The sequence below is a fragment of the Mustela lutreola genome, chromosome 7 (assembly GCF_030435805.1).
Source record: "Mustela lutreola isolate mMusLut2 chromosome 7, mMusLut2.pri, whole genome shotgun sequence".
In the NCBI taxonomy this organism is placed as follows: Eukaryota; Metazoa; Chordata; class Mammalia; order Carnivora; family Mustelidae; genus Mustela; species Mustela lutreola.
This window is the reverse complement of record NC_081296.1, coordinates 35,365,894-35,391,253: the sequence shown is the minus strand read 5'-3', so window position 1 is coordinate 35,391,253 and position 25,360 is coordinate 35,365,894. Positions and strand designations below refer to the sequence as shown.

The 25,360-nt window shown below is 38.5% G+C and overlaps 1 protein-coding gene across 1 annotated transcript; it reads left to right on the top strand.

Annotated features, from left to right (window-relative positions):
- TSPAN3 (tetraspanin 3) lies at window positions 1-24,867 on the top strand. Its single transcript, XM_059180295.1, has 7 exons — window positions 1-256; window positions 13,011-13,202; window positions 13,425-13,499; window positions 17,787-17,888; window positions 18,806-18,958; window positions 19,221-19,304; window positions 23,971-24,867. Exons 1-7 carry the CDS (start codon window positions 194-196, stop codon window positions 24,061-24,063), a joined length of 762 nt encoding a protein of 253 aa, XP_059036278.1. The 5' UTR covers window positions 1-193; the 3' UTR covers window positions 24,064-24,867.
- The last annotated feature ends 493 nt before the right edge of the window (window positions 24,868-25,360 follow it).

Genomic DNA, 25,360 nt, shown 5'->3' with positions numbered 1-25,360 from the left:
GAGCCTGGGGATCTGCGGCGGCTGCGCGAAGAAGCGAGGTGCTTGCTGGGGCCGGGGCTGCGCGACGGCACCGGGGGCTGCGGTGAGCGCAGCGCAGGCCGGGCACTTACCAGTGGAGAGGCGCCGCCATTGCCGCCGCGCTCGGTGAGCGCATCCCGCTCGCCGAGCAGGGCCCCCGCGGGCCGCCGGCACCATGGGCCAGTGCGGCATCACCTCCTCCAAGACCGTGCTGGTGTTTCTCAACCTCATCTTCTGGGTGAGCGGGGCCGACGGGCGGGGAAGGGCGAGGGGCCGGCGGCGCGGCCCAGGGGAGGCCTCTACTGAGGCGCTCGACGGGCCCGGCGCTGCGGAGGCAGCGGTAACGAGCTTGCGGACGACGGGGCCCGGCGGCGGAGGCTTCCTCTTGGGCTGGGACGGAGGGCGGAGAAGGGAGCTCCCAGGGGCTTCCCGCGGCCTCCGCGCCTGGGGCTCCGGTCTCCGGCCCGCTGGCTCCCCGCCAGGGGCTCCGGGCTGTGAGGCTGCGGCCCTCTCCCTGGACCAACCTGCTCCATGGCGGGCTTTCACTGCAGATTCTTTCAGGACCTCAGGCTCGAAATAGGATACTCCCCAACGGGTCAGGCTCTGCTTCTTTGTCAGGGCCCGGAGCCCCCGTAGCTCCAGTGGCAGCCCCGAGGCGTGTGAGCAAACGTGCGGCTCCGCGGGGACGCTAGCGACTCAGGGCTGAGGGATTTTGACTTACTGCTCTTTGTGTGTAGAGAACTGCTTTGCTGGTTACCCGCCCAGAAAACTGAAAGGTTTCTACTTGATAAGCCAGATCATTCTTTGCCCAAGAAAATCGGTATATTTGTTTTGGTCACTGGGCGTGAGTAACGGGAGATCATAAGCCCTGGTTACATAGGATTCGGATGTCAAAAGACTTTGAAAGCAGTGAGTTCACTTTCAGCAAAAGGTGGCTTATGGGGGTTTTTTGGACACGCCCCCAAAGAAAGGGGTGTTTATAATCACTTCATGGCAGTTTAGGTTCTTATCTTGCCAGGAACTTTTGTAGTAACCGGTGTTGTTCCTATCACTCTCCACCCTCTAGTCCATTTGAACCTTGCACCCTGATAAATTAAGCATTTCTTCCCTCACATCATTTTATTAAAAAAAAAAAACAAAACAAAAAAAAACCAACCCCTCCCCCCCGGAAAAAATCGTCAGCAGTACAATAAGGTTCAACCTCCTCTTGGTATTGCAGCAGAAGTCTTAAGTCACCTTTCCTTATTCATGACTGGTCATGCTCTTAAATACTTGCTGTCCAGTCCCCAGACACTTCTTGAACATTCCCACTTCCCATACTTTTGTATGTCCCCATTCAGCAATTTCTCACACACACACCTCATTTGGAAAGAATCCTTGCCTTCTTACATGCCCCCACCTCAACAGAGGATGAAACTTTTTATGTTCTGTCTGCTGTAGCATAAAAAGGTAATTATATATAATAAGGCTCTACACAAAAATATTGCCATGGAGTCTTTTAGGTTATTTATGGTGTGATGGAAAGGGTCCTGCTAATACCTGTTCAAAATCACCCAGGTGACATTGGGGTTTCTATGACCTCTTCTAATTAGAGCAGTGTTTCTCACACTGTAGTTTGAGTTACAAACCTTTTTAAAAGGTAAAAGAATTCTTCAGGGATCTTCAAGTGAGAGACACTCTATTAGATAGTAAGGTACTTAGGCAGAGACTTGGTTTTGTACCCTTTACAGTTTCTTGGGATTTTTATGGGCATAGCTATTTGATTCTGAAAAACAGACTATCAAGTGAGTTCTAGACTATTCAGTCTCATGGACTGGAATTGTTGTTAATGTAACACAATATTTAAAATACAGGAACCATTTTCTTTAAATTTTGGGGGGCGATTGGGTGGCTCATTTGGTTAAGCATCCGACTCTTGATTTGGCTCAGGTCATGATCTCAGGGTCCCACGATTGAGCCCTGAGCTCAGCCCAGCTCTCACTCGTGGGGCATCTGCTTGGGATTCTCTCCCTCTCTCCCTCCCAGTTCCGAGCATTTTCTCTCTCAAACAAATAAATCTTTAAAACCATTAAAAGATAATTAAATTTTCATTTACTCTGAAATATCCGTTAATTCTAAGTGATTGCTCATGAATCTTTAGAAATGGTGTACGTATATGTACTACTGGTACTTCTGTAAAGAAAGGTTAGATTGAATTTCAGTTGTGCTTTTCAGAGTGGGTTATTGCCAAGACTAAAGTCATACTGTGTAGTAAAAATATCATTTTTCTAGGTTAGTAGGATAGTAAAGCTTTTGTGAGCTGTGATAAGTTAAGCAGACATGCAAGGGGGAGATTGTGGCTTAGAGCCGGATTAGTGGAACGTAACTAATGAGGAAACAGTATTAGATGTGTCTCCCACTAAAGGATTGGTTTAAGGACAGATTGTTGGAATCTGATGATGCTGGTAATAACTAACATTTGAGTACTTATTACACCCAGGCATTGTGCTGAGCAATTTACAGTGCTGTTCTTACCATAACCCCATCTGCCAGTAAATATTCTTATGCATATTTTACAGATGAGGGCATTAAGGTTTACTGAGGTGAAGTTGCACACCCAAGGTGTGGCAGAGTCTGTGTTCAAACCCAGGTTGTCTTATACTCTGGAGCCCGTGATATTAGAGCAAATCTTTTAAAAGATTTGGAAGGGGGAAGGAACTCATTAGCCAAGTTAGAGTCATTTTCTCTAAACCTGGCTAACTCATTAGCCAGGTTAGAGTCACTTTCTTTAAACCTGGTACAGGATTTAACTAAGGTTAGAGCCTGTACCATCATTTAAAGTACACTGACTTGTCAGTTTAAAAAATTAGGTCATTATGAGGAAGTACATACAACAGATGTTAACTGGTTTTGAGAATTTGTAATGCATTCTTCAGTTCTAATAAGTGTATTCTTTTTTTTTTTTTTTTTAAGATTTTATTTATTCGTTTTGACAGGGAGACCCAGCGAGAGAGGGAACATAAGCAGGGGGAGTGGGAGAGGAAGAAGCAGGCTTCCCAATGAGCAGGGAGTCTGATGTGACCTGGGCCAAAGGCAGATGCTTAATGACTGAGCCATGCAGACGCCCCTAATAAGTGTTCTTTTTTTTTTTTTAAGGTTTTAAAAAATTTATTTATTTGACTGACAGATCACAAGTAGGCAGAGAGGCAGGCAGAGAGAGAGAGGGAGAAGCAGGCTCCCTGCCGAGCAGAGAGCCCGATGTGGTGCTCGATCCCAGGACCTGAGCCGAAGGCAGAGGCTTTAACCCACTGAGCCACCCAGGCACCCCTAAGTGTATTCTTAAATAGCAGCCCCTCCCTCCTTTTAATGCCTTAACACACACACACACACACACACACACACACACACACGGAAGAATAAACATTCCCTGCATAGAGTATATCAAAAGTTTACCTAGGTTCCCTTGGGCAACTTTTTAAAGACTTTATAGTTCTGTAGCACCGCCTATTCACTATCAGATGGTAATGGCTTTTGTGGATAATGGCCGAGTGTGGATTAATTGCTTTGGCAAGAACTTTAAACTATTCCTTTTAAGGATGCCTGGGTGGCTCAGTGGGTTAAGCCTCTGCCTTAGGTCATGATCAGGTCCTGGGTCCTGGGATCAAGGCCTGCATCAGGCTCTCTGCTCAGTAGGGGCCTGCTTCCCCCCTCTCCCCCAGCCCTCCGCCAGCCCTCCGCCAGCCTCTCTGCCTACTTATGATCTCTCTCTCTGTCAAATAAATAAATAAAATCTTTTAAAAAAATTAACTATACCTTTTAATATCTTGATAATCCTGTTTTAGTTGACAGTTTGTTCAATGAGCTGTGGAACTAGATATGTACCTGAAATACCTAGGCTTGGCGCTAAATGGCCTGACAGTTGAAATTGTTAATATTGACTTGGTCTGTATCCTTTTGGACTGTGCAGTCTAAGAAGATTAACTGTGGAAAGGCACAAACTAAAAGGGGGAACAATTGTTACTAAAATCCTGAAGGCTGTCCTCATGGAACTAGAAAGTTCCTTACCAAATTCCAGAATGTTAGGGCCTGTAACTTGAAAGATAATTTTGGACAAGTGAAATCAGGTGTACAACTTGAATTTCTGTTTTTTACATGTTAAGTGTATTAGTGCTAGGCCATGATAATTTATGGAAGACTGGAGTGTTTGAGGACATGACTAAATGCTGAAGACTAATGGAATCGTCTTCAATTTATAATGAAATATTTCAAGAACTAATGCCTCTTCTATAAACTGCACCTTTGTACCAAGGTCAGAAAGGATTCTTAATTCACTGGGTCATTTGATCTGACCCAGAGGAGGACTCATCTAAAATAAGTTTAAATCAGTACTTTTTAATTTTCAAGTTTTTTTCTGGGAAATTGGTTGAGTATTCAGTCAAGTTCCACATTACATAAATTGGCTTTACTTTTTCTACCCTGTAAGAAAAAGCCAGTTGGCTTGTATTTATTTTGCTGATATGTGTCTTGGGCATTATAGGGACTGCAAGACAAAACTTTGTCCATGCTTGTAGAATATATAATGTGTCATATCTGTTTGGACTTTTTCATTTGTGTGAGAGGCAATAGTAATGCTAAAACATCTATGGAGTAGGAAGTACGACACGAAGGTGAGACACTTTTTAAGTGCCTTTTTAAGTAACTTCAGAATGTGGCACCTTCACTAATCATCATTCACTTATATGTAGTCCCCTATACATACAAATAATATTTGAAAGCCATATGTAACCTTTCAGATTTATCTTTTTAAGAAAAGCTTCACATCATACTTCCATCTCAATATATATAATTAAGGAAAGTTCCTTTGTTAAATATAGCACAGATACTTGGGCATTTAGTTTGTGCTTATGTTATTGATAAAATGATGGAAGAGACAGTGAAGATCTTACTCTTACTCTTACAGAACTTTCTTTTTAGGGGAGCAAGCAAAAATAAGCAAGAAAAATATCAGATACTGATGTGATTATGCAGACAATTAAAACATGGTAATATCACAGAGTGAGTGAGTTAATGGCTGCTTTAGGTTGGCAAAGAAGTCTTCCCTGAAGAGGTGAAATGTAATCTGGAGTATAAGGAGGAGCTGATTTGGGGTGATTTGGGGGTGATGAAGGCATTTAAAGCAGGGAACAGCCTGTACACCTAATGGTAAAAATATACTTGGTATATTTTCTTTTGGTAAATTACCAAAAGAAGATTTAACTATACATTCCTGCTTTTGTTTAAAAAAAAATTTATAATGAAATATTTCAAGGAAAACTTCTTGTCAGAAATCTCCTTATACATATTTTGTGTTTTCCAGCACTTCTTATGCATTTGGGTTGGGGATGTGATACTTTTAAACTGGAACTTTCATCAGACATACTGGAATTTGCTTCTCTGTTTCCCATATTTCTATCATCATGAATGACTGCTCTGACAAAGACTGTGTCATCTTCAGCTAACAGATTTTTTCCCCCCCATTATTGTTTTTTTTATATCACCAAAAGAAAAGCTAACTTTGACAGTAAGTTAGTCATGGTACATAACAGGAGACCTATTTCTCACCTTGTGTTTGCCCGTTAAGAAATTGAATGTTTCCAGTCTTAATTCATTTAGAGTCATCTGTCCACTGAACAAGTGCCTTGTGGCTCTGAGTAATTATTGACTGAAAGAACTCAGTCATTGGGACTCAAGTTCATTGGGAACTTGGAATCAGTCAGATGACCAAATGTAGGTGTGTTCTCTTTAGTTGGAATTTAAGGAATAGGTTGTTTCTTAGCTTTTTAGAATATTTGTCATGCATTAAAATATTTTCATGGATTTTGTTCCATAAGATCCAGTTCATTCTAGGATTTTTGCAGAAAACATATTCCATAAAATTTACACTTGCACCAGACAGGTATACCCTAAGAATCATTCACTCATAAATGCTTGTTGAATATCTGTGCTTTACTTGTTTCTAAGAAGTACAAAAACCAAAAAGATGGTCCCTGTTTTCTAACTGCCCATGGGGTGAGGGAGCAGATAGGCAAATTCTTCTAATACTTTATTGAATTTAATTTCTAGGTGTACCTTCCTCCCTCTCTCCCTTCAAGTAAATCTTATGGGCAGTCTCAAGTCTTCCTTTATGTCTTCTCCTTCCCCTGCCTTAATAATTTGGTAGAATCAGGTGATGAGAAAAATTACTTGTGTTTATAAATTTGTTTTTAATTTACTAAAGGTGGTATATAGTAAATGCCAAGATATTGTATTTACATTGTTGTTTCTACTGATTAAGTAGATTACTGATTAAATACTCACCTAATATGGACAAACTATAAAGTTTATGCATCTCAGGCTCCTATAGTAATAACTGATTCTTTCTATAGTCAGAGTAGATTGTGGGGACAGAAGGTCTCAGGAAGAAAATGCATGTTTAAATTCCATGCTTCTCAGATGACCCTTGGAGCCCTACAGTCTGAAAATAGCCAGTTTCCATGCTGTTAAAATAATCTGGCTCTGGTAATTATTTCATCTCCTATTTCATTACCACCCAAACTTTTGGGTCTTTCAGCTGGTAGCTATAAATTGGATTAGGTGAACAACTTTGTTAAACTAGATAAACAATGGCAAAAAACGGAATACAGAAAATGAAAAGAGGACAGAATTGAGGAACATGACCTCTGGCATATCATCAAAATAATAGCGGTGCAAAAAGATTAAGATATTTCTTCTTTAAGAATGATGACAATAATGCAGTGATACAGATAATGATGGCAGAAGTGGCTTATTGTCAAAACCTTGCAACCCTAAGTAGGAATTTTTTCATTTTTTTTTTTTACTTTGTCTCCTTGAAAGGTGATGTTTATGTGGTGATGGGGGTAGGATGGAAGGATAATGTGTACTGAAAGAATCAGAATTGTGTTAGATAATCAGAAAACATCTGAAGATGAGTCAAAGGCAGGTAGACCAGAGAAAAGTGATAAGCAGAGGAGATTGCCAGAGGTGCCTAAAGTATTTAGGGTGGAAGAGATGCCTGTTTTATGTTGGTGGTTAAGGACAGATATAGGAATTTATTTGTGAGAGAACAACAAAGTCTGAATTTCAGATATAATTTTAAATATTTTGGGATGCCTGGGTGGCTCAGTTGGTTAAGCGTCTGTCTTCAGCTCAGTCCATGATCTCAGGGTGCTGGGATCAAGTCCCACATTAGGCTCCTTGTTTCAGCAGGGAGTCTGCTCCTCCCTCTGCCTGCTGCTTCCCCTGCTTGTGCTCTGTCTCTGACAGATAAATAAGTAAAATCTTTAAAAAAATATATAAATATTTTACTTTTCTCATTATGCAAATAATGTATTTGCTTTTTAAGAAAACAAACTAATATCACCATAATTCCACATGCAGAGACAAAATTTACTGTTTTTTAATGTCCATATGTGATGTATGTTTTCCCCTTAGCACATTACATTATTAGTTATTATTATTAATTATGCTTTAACAAAATATTTAAAAGCTTTAATGCCAAGTATACCTCTGGATGCCAGGGTTTTTTCTTTTGTTTTGCTATAATTTTGTTACAATATTATAACATTTTGATAAACATACCTTCCATACAAATTCTTTGTTTCCATCTGACTTATTTTCGTAAGGATAGATTCCTAGAAGTGGAATTAATAGGTGTGAAATCATAAATACTGAGGCTAGTATGTGTTGCCAGATTGCTTTCCAAAAAGATTATTCTGTATTAATCTCTACTCCAGCCTGAGGATTCATTTCTCTGTACCCTCACACATCTTTGAATATAGCTTGGCCTGCTCGTTCCTTCGTTCTTTCTTTCTTTCCTCTCTCTCTCTTTCTTTTAGTGTACAGGAAACTGAATTAAATGTTAAAAGTTGTACATATGATGGATTTCTACTTGTTTTTTAACCCTCTGCTTTCTTTTTGAAATCTGCTTTCTTAAAAAGTCCAGAGTACACAGTGTTTTTCACCTTGCCTTTTCTTGATTGTTTTTTCTCCCAATATTCCAATCACTTTTATTTTACCAATTGATTCTTTGAGGCAAAAATTAGTCTGAAGGAGCAGTTCACACAGGTGGATAAGAACTTGTCAAACATTGTGATTTTTGCTGAATGACCTCACATGGTCCCTCAGCTGTACACTGTCTTGAGATTCTTGCCAGTTCTGGACATGAATCAATGACTATACCAGTGTAAGAAAATCACTTCTATTCTTTGCTTTATCTTCACCAGAATGTTCTATGGGATGCTTTCACCGTCACATTTCTAAACTTCCATATAGGTACACTTTTCACAACAGAACTGTTTTATTCCCTAGCTTTTAACAAGGCTGATAGTGCCACATTCCCTCCCCAAGTTGCACTGTGCATAATGTGCCCCCTTTTGTTTCATATTCCTTCTTCTTCTGAAAGAATTTAGTAGTTTTTTGGATTTCAGCATTTTATCAGCTACTTCTTTCACAGAAGTTTTGAAAAATAGAAACAGAACAAAGCAAAAAAAACCCTACTATAGTTTTATATAGCTTATAGTTTCTAAACTATAGAACAAGCAATCTTAAGTAAGAATGAAATATTTTACTTTAAAGAGACTTTACATTTGTGTGTATGTAGTAGAAGGGTAAAAGGATAAAATGAATATCATACTTCTGGAATTCTACTTCCAAAATTTGATAGCAAGATAGCTTTAGTTTTTAGAGAACAGCTTGGTATGGAAAAACACTCTCTCTCCTATAATTTTGAAATTCTGTGGCTTAATTTAGCGCATGAGTTTTTTAAAAGATAAGGAAGGATAGTTTTTAAAAAATTATTCTTTTGATAGTTTCAGCCCTCAGCCTTTCCTTTAAATTTCCCTTCATGTCTTTGGAAAAAGGATGAATATTTTTAGTATACTGTCCTGGCACAAATCCTCCTTCGAGGCTCAGATTTTTTTCAGCAGTGACTAAAGCAGTGCAGTGCAGTTTCTTCCAAGTTCTGCATTTCATCTTCTCTTCTGTGGCACCTCCCCCTCTGCAGCTGCTTTGTTGGCAAAGCTCAGATCCTTTGATAGATCCCAATCCCATCATGACCCTTCAAAAGCAGGATTTAACCCAGCTTACCTTTTAGCCTTTCTTATAGCCGTAATTCTTATATTAAACATCTGTGTGACGACTCTGCATACTAGTTAGGAATTATTTATAACTTCCTCTCTGTATGCCATACAGCTCTACCTTTGTTTTTCATACTGGTGGTTAGAATCATTGAAGAAGTTGTATATTGTTTTTAGCCCTTCAGCTATTGTTCAGATACCTACTCCATATTTTCAAAGATACTGATGTCATTTCATAAGTTGCTTATTATGCAACTTAAAATATAAACACTGTATACAGATATCAAAAGAAAATTTTGAAGTTGTCTTCAATTTAGGAAACAAAGCTGTTACGAGCCATTTGATTTATATACTCACCAGCAATCAGTGTAGTTTCTGCTTTGTGCAACTACTAAGTTGTTTCCCATCATGTGTTCAAAACAGAGTTCTATTATGTTCTCAACTCTGCTGTGTGAATTGCCTGTTGACTGCTTTGCAGCCTTGGAAAAGATACTGCTCTCAAGTCAATTAGAAAAAAATAGGCAGCCTTACAGATGGCATCTCCTGCTAGCCTTCCATTGCATTTGTTACATGTTTGGTCAGATCTGCTGTTGGTTGGTTTTCCTGCTTCCTCAGAGTCTCACTTTCAGTTGAGTGCTTCAAGTCTGGGTAAAGGGTGGCCGCACTGGAAGTATTTCCCTTGGCCCATTCCCAGGGAACACTAATTGTGAGTCTCTTTAATTGTGAGTCTCTTTAGGTAAAAGGCTCATCATTTTGTATTTAAAATGCAAGTACTTTAGTATCTATGCTTCAGATTAATTGAATACATATCTCTTCCAGTTTTATCTTGTTTTCATTCAGATTTCTGTAGGCTAAAATTTCATTTATTAGAAGCTCAAATTTATTTTAATTAAGCTTTCTAAAAAATAAGAATTACCTTTTAGAGTAAGAAAAGCTAAGAATCCGAAGGAATGAAAGATGATTAATGAAGACAAACTGGACAAAATTTGATTGATTCATATTTAGGATTCTAATTCAGTTGAAGACTGAAGATATTTACTTTAGCAAAATATGTATGTGTACATACATGTGTGTGTTTATCACACACATATATAGTAAAAAAATAATAATAGTAGTATTGGGGTGCCTGAGTGGCTCAGTCATTTGAGCATCCTACTCTTGATTTCATCTCAGCTCATGATCTTGAGGGTGAGATTGAGCCCTGAGTCCCTACTTGGCAGGGAGTCTGCTTGAGATTCTCTCTCTCTGCTTCCCACTGCTCATAAGTACATGTGCATGTGCTCTGTGCCTCTCAATTAATAAATAAATCTAAAAAATAAAAGATAGAATGTTTTTCTTTGGTAAGAATGTTAAGTAGCCCAGGTACTTCTGTAATAATGCACCCAAACTCTTAAGCTATTTTTCTTCTTTTCCCTTTCCTAGGCTTGCCTTCATCCCATAATAATATACCCCCTAAGTAAGTATGTCAGTGAACTCTGAGAACTTTTGAACAGGCATGGTTGCTATCAGTTCAGCATTTATAAACTAAAAATCTATTCTGGATGTGATGACCATCAGGAATTTAGTAAAGCAGATTAAGTTGCCAAATCATGTTTGAATAGTGAACTAAAAACTATAAAATTAGACCGAAGAGAAAAAACCAAAAACTAAATCTTATGATAGAAGAGGGGGGTGTGCGATTTCAAGGGAAAGGATAAGATGAATTATACTCAATAAATTTTGATTGCGCCAGACACCGTTCTAGGTGCTGGGTGGTGATGTGGGGCTAAAAGACAGATGGGCAAAATTTGTGCCCTAAAGGTGTGCTGAGACATGTATGGTTACTGCAGTTGTGTGTCTGCATGTGTGCACTGAGACATATTTAAGTTGCAACAGTTGTAATAAATACTCTGTTAGAGCCAGGTGATGTGGGAGTGCATAAAGGGCACCTATTCCAGCCTGAAAAGGCCAAGAACCTGCATCTTAATAGACAACAAGGAGTCCTCAGGCAGGTGTGGATAGGGCATTCTAACAAGTACAGCAGAGAGGTAAAGAAACGAGAGAATATGTGTACATTTGGGTGTAGCAGTTTTCTCTTAGGGTGTATGTAGGCTAATGGAATCTGAGGTGAGGAGCAGGGAGCAGCAGCTTTGTTCATCATGGGCCTTATTTTGCCTCGTTCTGATTTTAACCAAGCTCATGTCTTGATCTGGTTTGCCCAAACTAAATGTGTCCCATAGACTGGAGGAAAAAAACTGCGTGTTTAGGTTGAAAGAGTTAATGATATTTCTAATATCATTGTGGAGGTTGTTTTCTAGTTTGGAGATTAATGATTTATGTGTTAAATTTTAAAGGACAGTGAAACCATTCTTTTCCTGTGAAAGTCTCAAAGTGTTCTACAAATGATAAGTCATTACACTAAGTGTTTTAACACTTAGCCTCACACTGCATTTGATCATTCACATATAAACACGTGGCATTAAGCTGTCAGCATTGAGCAGGCACAAAATGATAACAAAATGACAATGATAAAGGAGAGGAGAATGCATATAAAACTGTAGTTGGAGAATGGTGTCTGGAGCAGAGGCGAAATAAGATAGATCTCTATTCTGTGACTTTCTGCACTCACTTTCCCTGTAGGAAGCCTTGTTTTCCAAAGTGTAGTGCAAGAACCAGCAGCATCAGCATCATCTGGGAATTTGGAAATGCTGAGTCTCGGGCCCCAACCCCAGACCTACTGAATCAGAGTCTGCAGTTTAATAAGGTCCTCACGTGATTCCTGTTAACTTTAGAGTTTGAGAAGTACCATTCTAAAGAATAAATTGAAGGGTTTGCAAAGTTCTTTAGTTAACTGAGCCTTCTGGCTTTACTATTGCAGTCTTAGGACAGTAAGTTTTTTGAAAACGGAGATTCAGGTTACTAACTATTATTGTATTTTCTTTTTCCAAGTAGGTGGATAAAGGTTAGAAGTGCAGATTTTGGAGTTAGATTGCCTGGATTCAAATCCTGGCTATGCCACTTGTCTATAACTCGTACATAATTTTTTTCATTCATTGAGGGCAACTACAGTGAGCAAAGGCATACCCCACCACCCCATCACTGATCTGTGGTAGACCTGTAATTGAGTTGCATATAAGCCTGTGTGTTTGGGGACGGTAGAGTTTGTTTGTTTGTTTTTTAAAGATTTTGTTTGTTTACTTGACACAGAGAGAGAGATCACAAGTAGGCAGAGAGGCAGGCAGAGAGAAAGGGGGAAGCAGGCTCCCTGCTGAGCAGAGAGCCAGATGAAGGGCTTGATCCCAGGACCCTGGGATCATGACCTGAGCTGAAGGCAGAGGCTTAACCCAGTGAGCCACCCAGGTGCCCCGGAGAGTTTGTTTTTGACAATATTTATTGGATTCATGGTTTCTTGATCTTAACCGAACCATCAGTTATTGAAAAGAAGGCAGCATTTGGGAAACTTTTCAACTTTAGTAAGGAAGTGTTCTTACTAATGAATAATAGTTTTTCAGCGTCACTGTAAAAAAAAAAAAAAGTATATGAGTAGATTTAAAAGTGATGGTCGGAGTTAGGGAAGGAAAAAATGGAACAAGATGGGATAGGGAGGGAAACAAACCATAAGAGACTCTTAATCTCAGGAGACAAACTGAGGGTTACTGGGGGTTGGGGAGGTAGGGACAGGGTGGCTGGGTTATGAACATTGGGGAGGGTATGTGCTATGGTGAGTGCTGTGAAATGTGTAAGCCTGGCGATTCATAGACCTGTACCCCTGGGGCAAATAATACATTATATGTTAATAAAAAAATTTTTTTAAGTGATGGCAAATCTCATTAAATAATATAACCTACTAAGAAATAGTAGGAACACTTTACTAACAGAGTTTAAAGATTTTTACCAGTGCTCTGATCTTGTTTTCTACAGGGGGCAGCTGGAATTTTATGCTATGTGGGAGCCTATGTCTTTATCACTTATGATGACTATGACCACTTCTTTGAAGATGTATATACTCTCATCCCTGCAGTAGTGATCATAGCTGTAGGAGCCCTGCTTTTCATTATTGGCCTAATTGGCTGCTGCGCCACTATCCGAGAAAGCCGCTGTGGACTTGCCACGGTAAGTCAGCACTTTACTGACTGTGTGTCATCATGGTATGTGGGAATATTTTGTATGTATTACTGGCTTGAATCGAGCATGAAACTCCATAGACTCTTTGGCTCTTACGATTGAAACAGAATTAGCACTTGTCTTCTAGCAGTTATCTCAGGTAACTGGTTTTATATCAAGACTATTTAGAGCAGTTTGTATTTAACTTTGACACTGTTTTCTTCCTTACAGTTTGTCATCATCCTACTCTTGGTTTTTGTCACAGAAGTTGTTGTAGTGGTTTTGGGATACGTTTACAGAGCAAAGGTATGTTGTCTGCTGTAACTCATATGTTTTAAAAGGCAGCTTAAGTATTTCAAGTGAAATAGAACAAATTCATTTTATCAGAATAAATATGTTCTTTTGCCTTACTTCAGTTTAGTCACTGCTTTAAATATCTAAAGTTCATTGGAAATTGCACAGAGAACAGATTGGTGGTTGCTATTTGTGGGAGGTTGGGTAAAATGGGTGAAGGGACGAAAGGTACAAACTTCCAGTTATAAAGGTAAGTCAGTCATGGGAATATAATGTACAGCATGGCAACTAAAGTCAGTAATACTGTAAGGCATGTCTGAAAGTTGCTAAGGGAGTAGATTTTTTTTTTTAAGATTTTATTTATTTATTTGACAGACAGAGATCACAAGTAGGCAGAGAGGCAGGCAGAAAGAGAGGAAGGGAAGTAGGCTCCCCAGTGAGCTGAGAGCCCCATGTGGGGCTTGATCCCAGGACTGTGGGATCATGACCTGAGCCGAAGGCAGAGGCTTTAACCCACTGAACCAACCAGGCGCCCCTAAGGGAGTAGATCTTAAAAGTTCTCTTATCAAAATAAAGAAATCTTATATATGGTGAAAGAATTAATTAGACTTATGGTGATCATTTTGCCATATAAAAAGTTTAAACCATGCTGAAACTAATATAATGTTAGATGTCAGTTTTGCCTTCATTTTGTGTGTGTGTGTGTGTGTGTGTGTGTGTGTGTAAGAAAACAAAATGCGTTTAGTAAATGCAAGTCCAGTTTTTGGCTTAATAAAGAATATATACCAGAGAACTGAGCTTTTGTTTTATGTTTAAGAATACTGCAGCAGGGGTGCTTGGGTGGCCCAGTCATTAAGTGTCTGCCTTTGGCTCAGGTCATTATCCCAAGATCCTGGTATTGAGTCCCACCTCAGGCTCTCTGTTCAGCGGGGAGCCTACTTCTCTCTCCCTCTGCCCCTCCCCCTGCTTGTGCGCTCTTTCTCTCTGCTCTTTCTCAAATAAGTAAGTAAAAGGAACTCTTTTTAAAAAAAGAATACTGCAACATTTCAGGCTCTTTCTGAACACTTCTTTCCACTGAAGATACCTATGTAGGCATCTAAGATTATGTTTAAATGTGGTTTCTGATCTCAGGAAGTCTCCTGAAAGCTTGACTTACTTCAGTTTTTATGTATTTTTCTACCACAGTAATTTTTTTCTATAATGTATTGTGTGCTCTGTAATTTGGGGTCTTGTAAGAAGCACATGCAAAAGTGGAATTCAGTGTACATGGATTCTGTTAGAGGAAGGTTCTGTGAGAGAACATGGGGAAGGAGCCAGGACTGGCTGTGAGCTATCAGGCCTGATGCAAGTGTACTCCCAAGTAGTTGTTAGTGTAATTATGTAGTTAATTAGATACTAAGTTTATGAAAAAATGAGTACACATAAAAGAAAATTGGGGGTGCCTGGGTGGCTCAGTGGGTTAAGCCTCTGCCTTCAGCCTCTCCCAGGGTCCTGGGATCGAGCCCCATGTCAGTCTCTCTGCTCAGCGGGGAGTCTGCTTCCCCCTCTTTCTCTGCCTGCCTCTCTTCCTGCTTGTGATCTCTCTCTCTGTTAAATAAATCTTAAAATAAAAAGAAAGAAAGAAAGAAAATTGGACAATTTGAAGAAACTTGGTAAAAACAAGTGGTCACTAAAACCTTTTTGATCAAATCAGATATGGGTATGATCACTGTATAGCTTTAGGGGAAATTTATTAATATTTAATAGATTCTACACTTTGATTTTATTGCAATGTTTCAACAGTTTAAAGAACTGGAAGTCACTGTCAATGTATTAAGGATGTGATTTGTGCAGAACAAATGATAAAGTGTTCTAATCAGTGAATCTTATGCAAAGACAAGACAGGCTTGCATCATAAGATCAGTGTGAAGTATACATTTCTGTGCTTTAAGCTAAATGAAAATGTTTACTTTTTTAAAAGCCCGTGATTTTTATGGACTTTCTCAGTTTACCAACCAAGTACTCCTTACTATGGGAGGCTTCTCCATTTGTTAAATACGGTATAACTGCCTTTGCCACTGATTTTTACATGTGAGGTAATAATGAAAAGCACAAGATAGTCTTTGGATTGAGAGAGTATGTGAAAGTCAATTTAGGTCATGATTAGGTCCTTTATTCCACAAATATTTGTTAGGAATGGTTTTAGAACTTTGTCAAAATCATAGATGGGCTGCTTGGATTTCAAACTATATTTGACAAATATATGTATATGGGTACCCATATATATACCCAGCTCACCCCCCAGTTGACCTTTGAACAACACAGGGGTTTTGTATGTATAAATTAATTTATGACATAAATCTCTGGAACTCAAAGGATAGAGATCAGCCAAAGGGTTTTCCTACTGTCTCATATATTCTCAACCCAAGATATGCTAGAGAATTTTCAGTTATCAGCTACATTACATTTCAGCTGTCTGTTGAAGGAAGGATTCATTTTAAAATTTGATTCATCCAGGCCCACTTTTAACCTCAGGCTATTTCATGTGGTTGATTTGTTCATGAAGAATTTCCAGCTAACCGTTAACTAAACTTTATAGGCACACCCTAGTGACTGTTCCACAAGGGGGAGATGTTACAGCCCTTTGTAAAAATCCTTCTGGAGCTTAAATTAGAGGCTGTTGTAATATCTGATCATAATTCACTTTCCTCATTTGAGGCAGGATAATAGAAGCATTAAACCAACAAGCAAGTGATTTCTGAACAAGATAGTTTCCTCTCTTTTCCCCTTGTTGGATTCTGCTACAGTGTATCTTCAAAAGATCTAGTCTGGGGACTCCGAATTCCTTTAGGGTGAGGCAGTCATCTTTGACTGTCCAGCAGTGGCAAGGTGTTATGATAGTAGATGAATTGGGTGATGGATTGAATAAAAAAAATTGTCAAGGCGTCTGGTCTTATTTATATAACAAAGTGTTCTGCTGTTCTAATTTGTGAGTATTTAACTTTCTTTACCTCAGTATGAGCTGCAGATGAATAGTTGGTCAGCTGAGAAGTTTGGTCAGATTTCCTTAGCCCATAAATGCCATGTATGAGAGGACGACATACAAGTTTTCTGCTTTCTGTTTTAGAAGAACTAAAGGACTTTCGAAGAACTAATGAGGACTTCATTTTCCTTTGCCTCTTTAAAAAAAATGCCTTGGTTCTGGACTTAGAAAAAGATAATTGTTAGTTGAGATCCTACCATCTATGCCCATCCGGAGGAGCAAGGGGTCCCTCCAACTTGAACACCAAGGGAGCCATTGCCAGCCACCCCCTTCTTGTCCCTTTCCTCTTTCTTAGTCACTTCCTCTTTTCTTTCACATATGTTTCTATGTTGCCCGTTTTTGCTATCTACAGTACCATTTAGGCTAAACAATCTGCCTTAAATTAATTAATTAGAGTATAACTTTAAAGCTATGATAAAGATGTAGTAGAAGTATTCCTAATGTAATTTACAGTTTTAAATGAAAGGCATAATATGCCAGTTTAATATTCAGACCATTGATACATAAGGCACCAGGGCAGCTGTGCTGCCAAAAAGGAATGCATCGGATTATACCCCTACTGGTTATCAACTTTATACTTGTATCACATAACTGGTATAATTACTAAGTAGGTCTCATCATCTTCGAAGGGTAAGGAGAATCTGGTACAAGCAAATTTTACTAAATGACACTTTCTTGCCACTTTAGTGATTGACAGCAATAAGTTAAGTGTATTTCCTGTCTCCTCATTCACACATTGAACTGCACTTTTTTCATAAAAGGCCACTGTTAGGGACTGATTTTTTTTTTTTAACTTGCTGATTACTTTTGCATATTTAACCAAATCTAAACATTGAATAAATAAAATGGAAAGCTTGTTGGTATTTGTTCCAAAGGGGAGGGGGGGCTTAAAGTTCTTTTATTTTTACCTCCCTTTGGAAAGGAAAATGAGCAAGTCCAGCCCACTAAAAGTTTATTTGAAATGGAAGGCAGTTCATTTATAATTTACAGTATCTGTCTCAGGGTTCAGCTGCTTTGTCCCTCTTGAATAGATTGTTAATCTGCCATCTTGCACACAATCTTCTCTTTGGATGGTTTTAATCTGTGTTGTAATGTGTCTGAATTTTCATCTGCATTTCTGTGGAGACAGGAAGGGAGAAATTTTTGTTTCTAATGAGAAATTCACAGAGCTATCTGGCAACTTGCCATACATGTTAGTTAGGTACTTTAGCTGGAGCCTTGACAAATGTTAATTTTACCAGTATTATTAAGGGACTGAGTTCTTTATTTTGATTCAGGTGGAAAATGAAGTTGATCGCAGCATTCAGAAAGTGTATAAGACCTACAATGGAACCAACCCTGATGCTGCTAGCCGGGCTATTGATTATGTACAAAGACAGGTGAGCTCTCTTGAGGTGAATTTCTTTTTGAAGGCCAGTTATTGTTGGGTCAATCTTAAACTCTATTACTATGTAAATTAGACATGTATTTTCATAGTCATGGTTAGCTTCATGATGTGTCTAATATTTTTACTTTCACCCTTGAAAAGTTTATTCCACTATCACCTAATCAAAACTAGATAAGAAGAATTTGACTTTTTACCAAAAAATAAATAAATAATTGGGAAGGTGATAACTGAAGAAGGGTATGGTCAATAGGAAAGGTGGATGCCTCAAGGGACTTCAGAGGTGGTAAGAGGTTTTTCATATACATTTAGAAAGCAAGACCAGGAAAGATAGCGTGGGGCTGGGGGCGGGGGACGGTGTGGAAGGACAATTTGAAGTACATGAAGGTAGAATAGTATAGTACCCATAAACCTACCCCCAAATTGTTAGTTTTTTTCAGTCTTATTTCATCTTGACTCCACATGGCTTTGCTAGATTATCTTAAAGCAAATCCCAGACATTTCAGAGAAAATATTTGAAGCACATTGTCATTGGAAATAATATTTAATTCAGAACCAGATTTTTAACATGTAAGATATGAAGATTTTTCTTAGCTATAAATTACCTCTTGTGGGTTATGTGCTTTTCATGTGGAGGTTCTAAAATTACTAGTCGTATGTGGCTATTTAAGCTAAAATTTAAAATTCAGTTCTTAGTCATCATAGCCACATTTTAAGTGCTCAGTAGCCTCAAGTGGCTAGTGGCTAACATGTTGAACATGCAGACACAGAACATTTCAATCATTACAGCAAGTTGTATTGGACCTCCTTGGTCTAGAGTAGATTAAAGCTCTGCAGTGCGCAGAACTATAAAGTTCAACACAGTTATGTGTGTCTTGTGAGGACTGATATTTCTGTTCTCTTCCCCACTAGCTGCACTGTTGTGGAATTCACAACTATTCAGACTGGGAAAATACAGACTGGTTCAAAGAAACTAAAAACCAGAGTGTCCCGCTGAGCTGCTGCAGAGAGACGGCCAGCAGCTGTAATGGCAGTCTGGCCCACCCCTCCGACCTCTATGCCGAGGTAAATTTGGTTTCTTGGCTAAGACTTGAATCTAGCTTGGTAGCCTGTTTTTCTCTGTGAATTGTCTTTACCTAGAACATCTTTTCTGTGCTCTTTTGCTTGTCTAATGTTGTTTTATGTTATTGTAAATTCTTTTTAAATGCATTGTCTCTCCTTCTTTGGGTTTCTATTATTTCCATTTCCACCACTAAAGTAGTAATATTCGACCTTGCAACTTTCACTTTTAAAAAAGACTTCTAATGAGGATGACTATGTGTTTCAGGGATGCGAAGCACTAGTTGTGAAGAAGCTACAAGAAATCATGATGCATGTTATCTGGGCAGCACTGGCATTTGCAGCTATTCAGGTAAGTGCAGCTAGCCAAGGAGTTGTTATCAGAGTGTGCTGATTCTCTAATGTCAGCCGTGAATGGTTTTAACCATTAAATGCTATTAAAACTTGGTGTATATAGATAACTTGGAAGTGATTGAGGAATAGGCCACCAGTTTCCAACATCTTCCATTTCCTGTCTCTAAATCTAGACCCAAAATGATTCTAAGAAACCAGAGATCTGGATGTGGGGACTGTGTCTGAGGGGACTTTGCTTTATTTTCTTGACTTGATTAATGAGTGGCCTCTTCAAAATACATACTGTTCCCAGTCTCAGTGTATTCTTGGAAGGTATTTCAATAGAACTTAACAGAATTTTTAAAAATTTTACTGCTTTATTTCACTTTGAAAATAGAAAGCTTTCTTTCTTTTTGTACTATTTCTTCTGCTTGCTTTTCTGTCCTCAAGGGTTTTCTATGTCCATGTATGTAAAGCAAGAACTGACTACAGCACTAGTCTCTTAAACTAGTAGAAACACTTTCTTTGCTTTACGGAAGAAAAGACCAATGAAAACTGAGGCTCTAATCTTTTCTGTATTGTGGACTTAGTTTTTTCAAACTGACAGCCATCAAGGAGCCCACGTCATCACTTGGCACCTCTGCAAATGGGTAGCCGAAGGGGCTTGTTTTACCAACTCCTACAGTCTTTTTTCCACCTGATAATGGCATGCTCAAAGTAGCTGGTGACTGTTAAATTACTTCTTACTTTACTCCTTCCTCCCTCTCCCACCAACCCCCCCACATCCTTATCCTTTACCTGAAAACAAAGAAGAAAGATAGCTATTTTTCTGCTTGTTGAAACTACATTGCTAGTTTCTCAGGTGTATACAGTATATCTTAGGGATTATATCAGAGGAATCTTAAACTGAGGAACAGCCAATTGTTTGAAATGATTGAGAATCCTTTGTGTCAGATCTAGTTCTCAGAATATTCTTTTGGTAGTTCTTGAAATATGCTTTAAGCCTAGAGAATCTATTTTAAGAAAGTGTAGGTATCTTTTAATTGTTAGATAAAATCAATGTAATTGCTAGTTTAAGTTGCTTGGGTTTCCTGCTCTCTGTATATTTGAACAAAAGCTAGTGTATTTGATGGGAAATGCCTTTTAAAATAGCAAAAAGGTGATTGTTTACTTTGCTGGTATTCAAACAGCTCTGAAATGATTCATTAAAAAGCCTAGCTCTTTATTTGCTATGGTCTCTGTCCTTCTAAGCATTTACTTTGCGGCTCAGGCTAGTAATAGGTTGATCAGCAGGCATGTTATTTCATATTTTGATTGTCTGAGCAAACACATTCATTTAGCTAAAAATAATGAAACATAAGGGAGGTCTTTTTTTCCCAAGGGAAATCCTGGTCTGTGCGTTCTTAATGATTTTACTTGTGTTACGAAATCAGCACATACTATCATGTGACAAAAAAAGCTTTGAAACTGTAAGGTGCTTGTGATCATGAAATATGCAGCATGTATAAAGAAGACCAATGAAAATCGTTACTTTAGCTATGTCCCTCATCTAGTTACGCTTATTAACCAGGCAGATATTGCTTCATTAAGTATTTTTCAGTGAGGGCTAATAAATATTTTAACTAGTCTCTTAACTTATGTATGCCTTCTCATACGCATTTTATACTTAAATCACCCTGATTTTAGGTAATGGCTGATAAAGATTTGATGTGTTCAGTTCAGCAAAACTCAGTCAAGGATTCAGAACTTTCACAGACTCAAAACCTAGTGGTTTTGAAAATTTAAAAACTTTGATTTTAAGGGAAAAAAAACATAGAGTTGAAATAGTGAGTTTTCCCTAATATGTTTTCTTTTTTAAAAGAGTACCTGTAAGTTTTCTCAACTTTTGATACTCAGAATCTGATTTAGATTGGTGTCCTCGGTGTGGAAAACCTGATCAAAGGCAAAAACAACTCAAAGATCAGTGATCTCTTGTGCTTCAAGCAAGGGAGCATGATGTAGGGCTTGATCCCAGGACCCTGGCTTGATTTTGACACACTTTTAAAGAAATATTTGAAGTAATTCTTCTTTAGAAAATTTAAACCAAGGCTTGGGAAGCTAATTCTTGAAGGACTAGGTTTTGTTTTGTTTTTATTTTAGAGGAAATTAAATCTTAATTGTTAACTTTTTTTAGAAGTGGTAAGTTTACCCATTTGATAGAATTCTTTTCAGATGATATAAATTTAGAAAAATGTAAGCCTCCCTCAGTCCTTGTGTGCTTTGTCCAGTTTCCCTCAGTGGTACCTTGAAAAACTATACTGTATCACAACCAGGGTATTGGCACTGATATAATCCACCAATTTTATACAGATTTTTCATTTCTATTTGTGTATATTCTGTTCTATGTAGTTTTATGACCTGGTTCCTGTATCCACCACCACGATCAAGATACTCAACAGTTCTACCACTACACTGATTCCACCTAGTACCATTTTATAACTAACTGCACCTGCCTCCATCCTGTGCCTCCTCCCCCCATACCCTGGCAAGCACTGATCTGTTCTCCATTTCTAAAATTTTGTCATTTCAGTATATAAATGGAACCATATGGTATGTAACCTCTGGTTCCTTCTTGTGTCTCACTGTGGCTGCATAGTATTCCATTTGGGGGACAAACTTTATAATTTAATTTACATTAATGGGCATTTATATAAGTCTTGCTATTATAGAAATGCAAGTAGTGGATAACCTCTGTATGCTTGTACAAAGTCTGTAGCAAAACTTTGTAGCTATGAAGTTGAGGAGGCCGTGGCTTTTTGATAGGTTTATTTCCACATTTTTCTTAGAAAAGGTTGTTTCCAGTGTGCAGTTCCAAAACCTTGTATAACAATACCCCCCCCTACACAGTATATTCTAGAACATTTAATCCTTGGCAGTTGTTTTTTTTTTTTTTTTTTTTAATCACCACTTGCCTCTCTCTTTAGCAATCATTTTTTGCAGTTGCTTGGTGTTATATTTAGACTAAGTGCACATTAGCTCTCATGACTTGAATATTGCAGGGGAAATTTTTATTGCAAGAAATAACTCTGGAGTTAAAATATTTCAAAGTCTGTTGTTGGAAAATTTTAATAATCAGTGAAATTTCTGTATAGCAGAGCTTTGGAAGTGAGCCTGTAGTACTTAGTGATGAGGTTTGGACTGTAAGAAGTTAATGTGTAGAGCTTAATGTTCGTAAACAGACTCATTCCCAAGCATGAGTAGGTTTTATCAAGCTTTTTTAGTTGTTTTAAAATCAGTACAAGTTGACTTAATTGAAATAAAAGTCAGGAAAAGAAATGATGCTTATTTCAGACCCCATTTTAGAATGCTGACTCCTTCAGTAGAAGTTAACCAACTGAAAGGAATCTGAGGGAAGTGGGATGGGAAGAGAGATTTTTTTTTTTCCAGAAAATCAGTATTTTCTGAGCTTAGCATTTTTATTGCTCAGTTTAACATTCCCTGGGAACATAATTGTGTTTGATTTTATAGCTGTTCTAAGAATATTTTGATGATGTACAGTGAATGGAAATGTATTTCTTTAAGAATTAGATACAAAACATGTCCAGAACTGGCTAAAGATATTTACTGAATTTTAATAATATCCACTTTTAGAATGTCTTCAAGGTGCTTTGTGCTATTATTGCACTTAGCAAATATTGATATAATGAAACTGATGGATTTAAGCAGCAAATATATATCCTGAATGGGTAGAAAGAATGTGGGTTAATTGAGGGCAGAAATTGGAGTGTGTGACTTTTATACCAGGGAGAATTCAGACTGAGGACATCCTTATTCTCTGTGTTTTGTGTCTCATTAGTAATCTTCCACTTCAGACTTTGAGAATGTGTTTATGGATCCAGTACATTTTGTTGAAATTGATTAACCCCATTTGTACAGAAAGCCTTGCCTTTTAAAATCCAGTAACCGAGACCTTTCACTGCCAATGAAAAGTTAGAACAGCAAATTAACTTACTCTTATTTAGCTCTTTGGTTACGATTTATATTTTGTAAGAAGCCAGGTCAAAATTCTAGAATCGTTTTCTCTTTAATCCATTTTAATCCTCTTGCTTATTCAAAATAACGTGGCATGACTTTATTACAATTCCAGTTTGCTGCCACAGAAGGATTAGGACTTATTAAAATAAAATGATGAAAGAAGAGTGACCTTTAAAAAGTAATGTGTGTGTAGTACCATAGAGCCAAATCGGGATTTCAAAAATAGTAAATAATTATGAAAGAGACAAAACCCTTCAAACCAATATTTTGGCATCAAGATTAGTTTTCCACCATAGGGCTTTTGGGCTATTCATGTACTGAATTTTGTGGATTGTTAATAGTCTGCGTCCCCAAGTCCAGATGCCTAAAAAGACCACCAGTAAGTTTCCTTGATACACATAGCCTTGGTCTTTCCACTCCCTAGACCTTTGTTGTCCAGTATGGTAGCCACTAGCCAGTTACATGTGTCCCAAGTTCAGATTAATCTAAATAAAATAAAAAACATAATTTTGCAGTTGGTTCCTAAAAAGATAATGCTTTCCTTACAAATTGTTTCTGTTCCTGTTTTTACTGTGGAACCTTGAAACAGCTCCATTGCCAACCAAGAAATACACACTTGCTATGAGAGGGTCTTCAGCCTTCTTTTTTCTCCTGTTATTTTCTTCCCACAGCTGCTGGGCATGTTATGCGCCTGCATCGTGTTGTGCAGAAGGAGTAGAGATCCTGCTTATGAGCTCCTCATCACCGGCGGAACTTATGCATAGTAGAACACGCAAGCCTGAGCTTTTTAGTCTTGTTATTCTGATTTGGAAGGTGAATTGAGCAGGTCGACTGCATTGGCGGCCTGAGTTCATTTAGTTAAAGCACACAGGTGTCGGACAAAGCAGCTTGGCTCTTCATGTGCCCACCTACTTCCCTACCCACCTACGATTTTCTTTTCCTCTAGTCTAGCTGACTCTCCATGTCCCTAAGTTTTTAAGTCTGGCAGTATATGTTCTAATTTCAGAACCATTTGCAGGTTGCATAGTGTGGGAGAATCAAAGGAGGGCCTGGGCCTGCTTCTGTTACCTCCATGCAGTAATGGGGCTGCTGCCAGAGTATAACTGGGCCCTTTCAGTCTTCATGATGGAGAACTCGGGCCAAAAGTTTTTGGGGGGAGGGGGAGGAAACCAGCTGCGGTTAAGTTAACACCAGATGGTGCCCCTCGTCAGTGTCCTTTTAAAAAACATATACTGTAGTCCAATAAGATAGCAAATGTATAAAATTGCTAAAATAGATTTTAGAATCATACAGTGTGTCTCTTGGTTCATCTTCAAAATCAGACTGATCTTTGAAACTAGCAGTTTTTAATCAAAGCTGGCTTTATAGGAGGAGTATAATGTATGCACTACTGTTTTAAAACAATTAGTGTGAGTGTGTGTGTGTTTTTGTATGATTGAGCCCATTCATTGTAAGTCTAAACTCGTTAGGATTTAATGTACCCATGTAGACTAGCAAAATAGTATGTAGATGTGATCTCAGTTGTAAATAGAAAAATCTAATTCAATAAACTCTGTATCACCCCTCAACATGTACTTTTTAATTATTTGGGGATACTTCAGTTCCCAAGCAGCAGTGTAATGTTTTAAATGTTGGTGCTGTCATGATTTGCATGTGTTTTAGTTATATCCGTTGCCAAATTCTAAAGGCCTTGGGATCCAGAAAACCACGGATGCTTTTCAGCCAGTATATCCTACAAATATGGAACAGCTAAGCATGTGCATACAGTGATGTGATACACCGGCATACAGTGATGGTGCCTTCCTTGCCTTTAAGGGTAATGTGGAGTCCTGTTATAGGAGGCACAGATACAGAAGCAGATAATTTCCCTACATGATTGTAGTAACAAAAGAGTGCAGAGGAGGTACCCAGAGGGGTCAGAGGCCAACTTCTTGGAGAAGAGGCCTGAACTCAGAGTTTGGATAGGCTTTGCAGGAGAGGATACACAGGAGTATGAGATGGGTTGGAGTGTGCAGGGAGCTGTAAGTAGCTTATTGTTCCTGGAGCTTAAAATACAGGGCT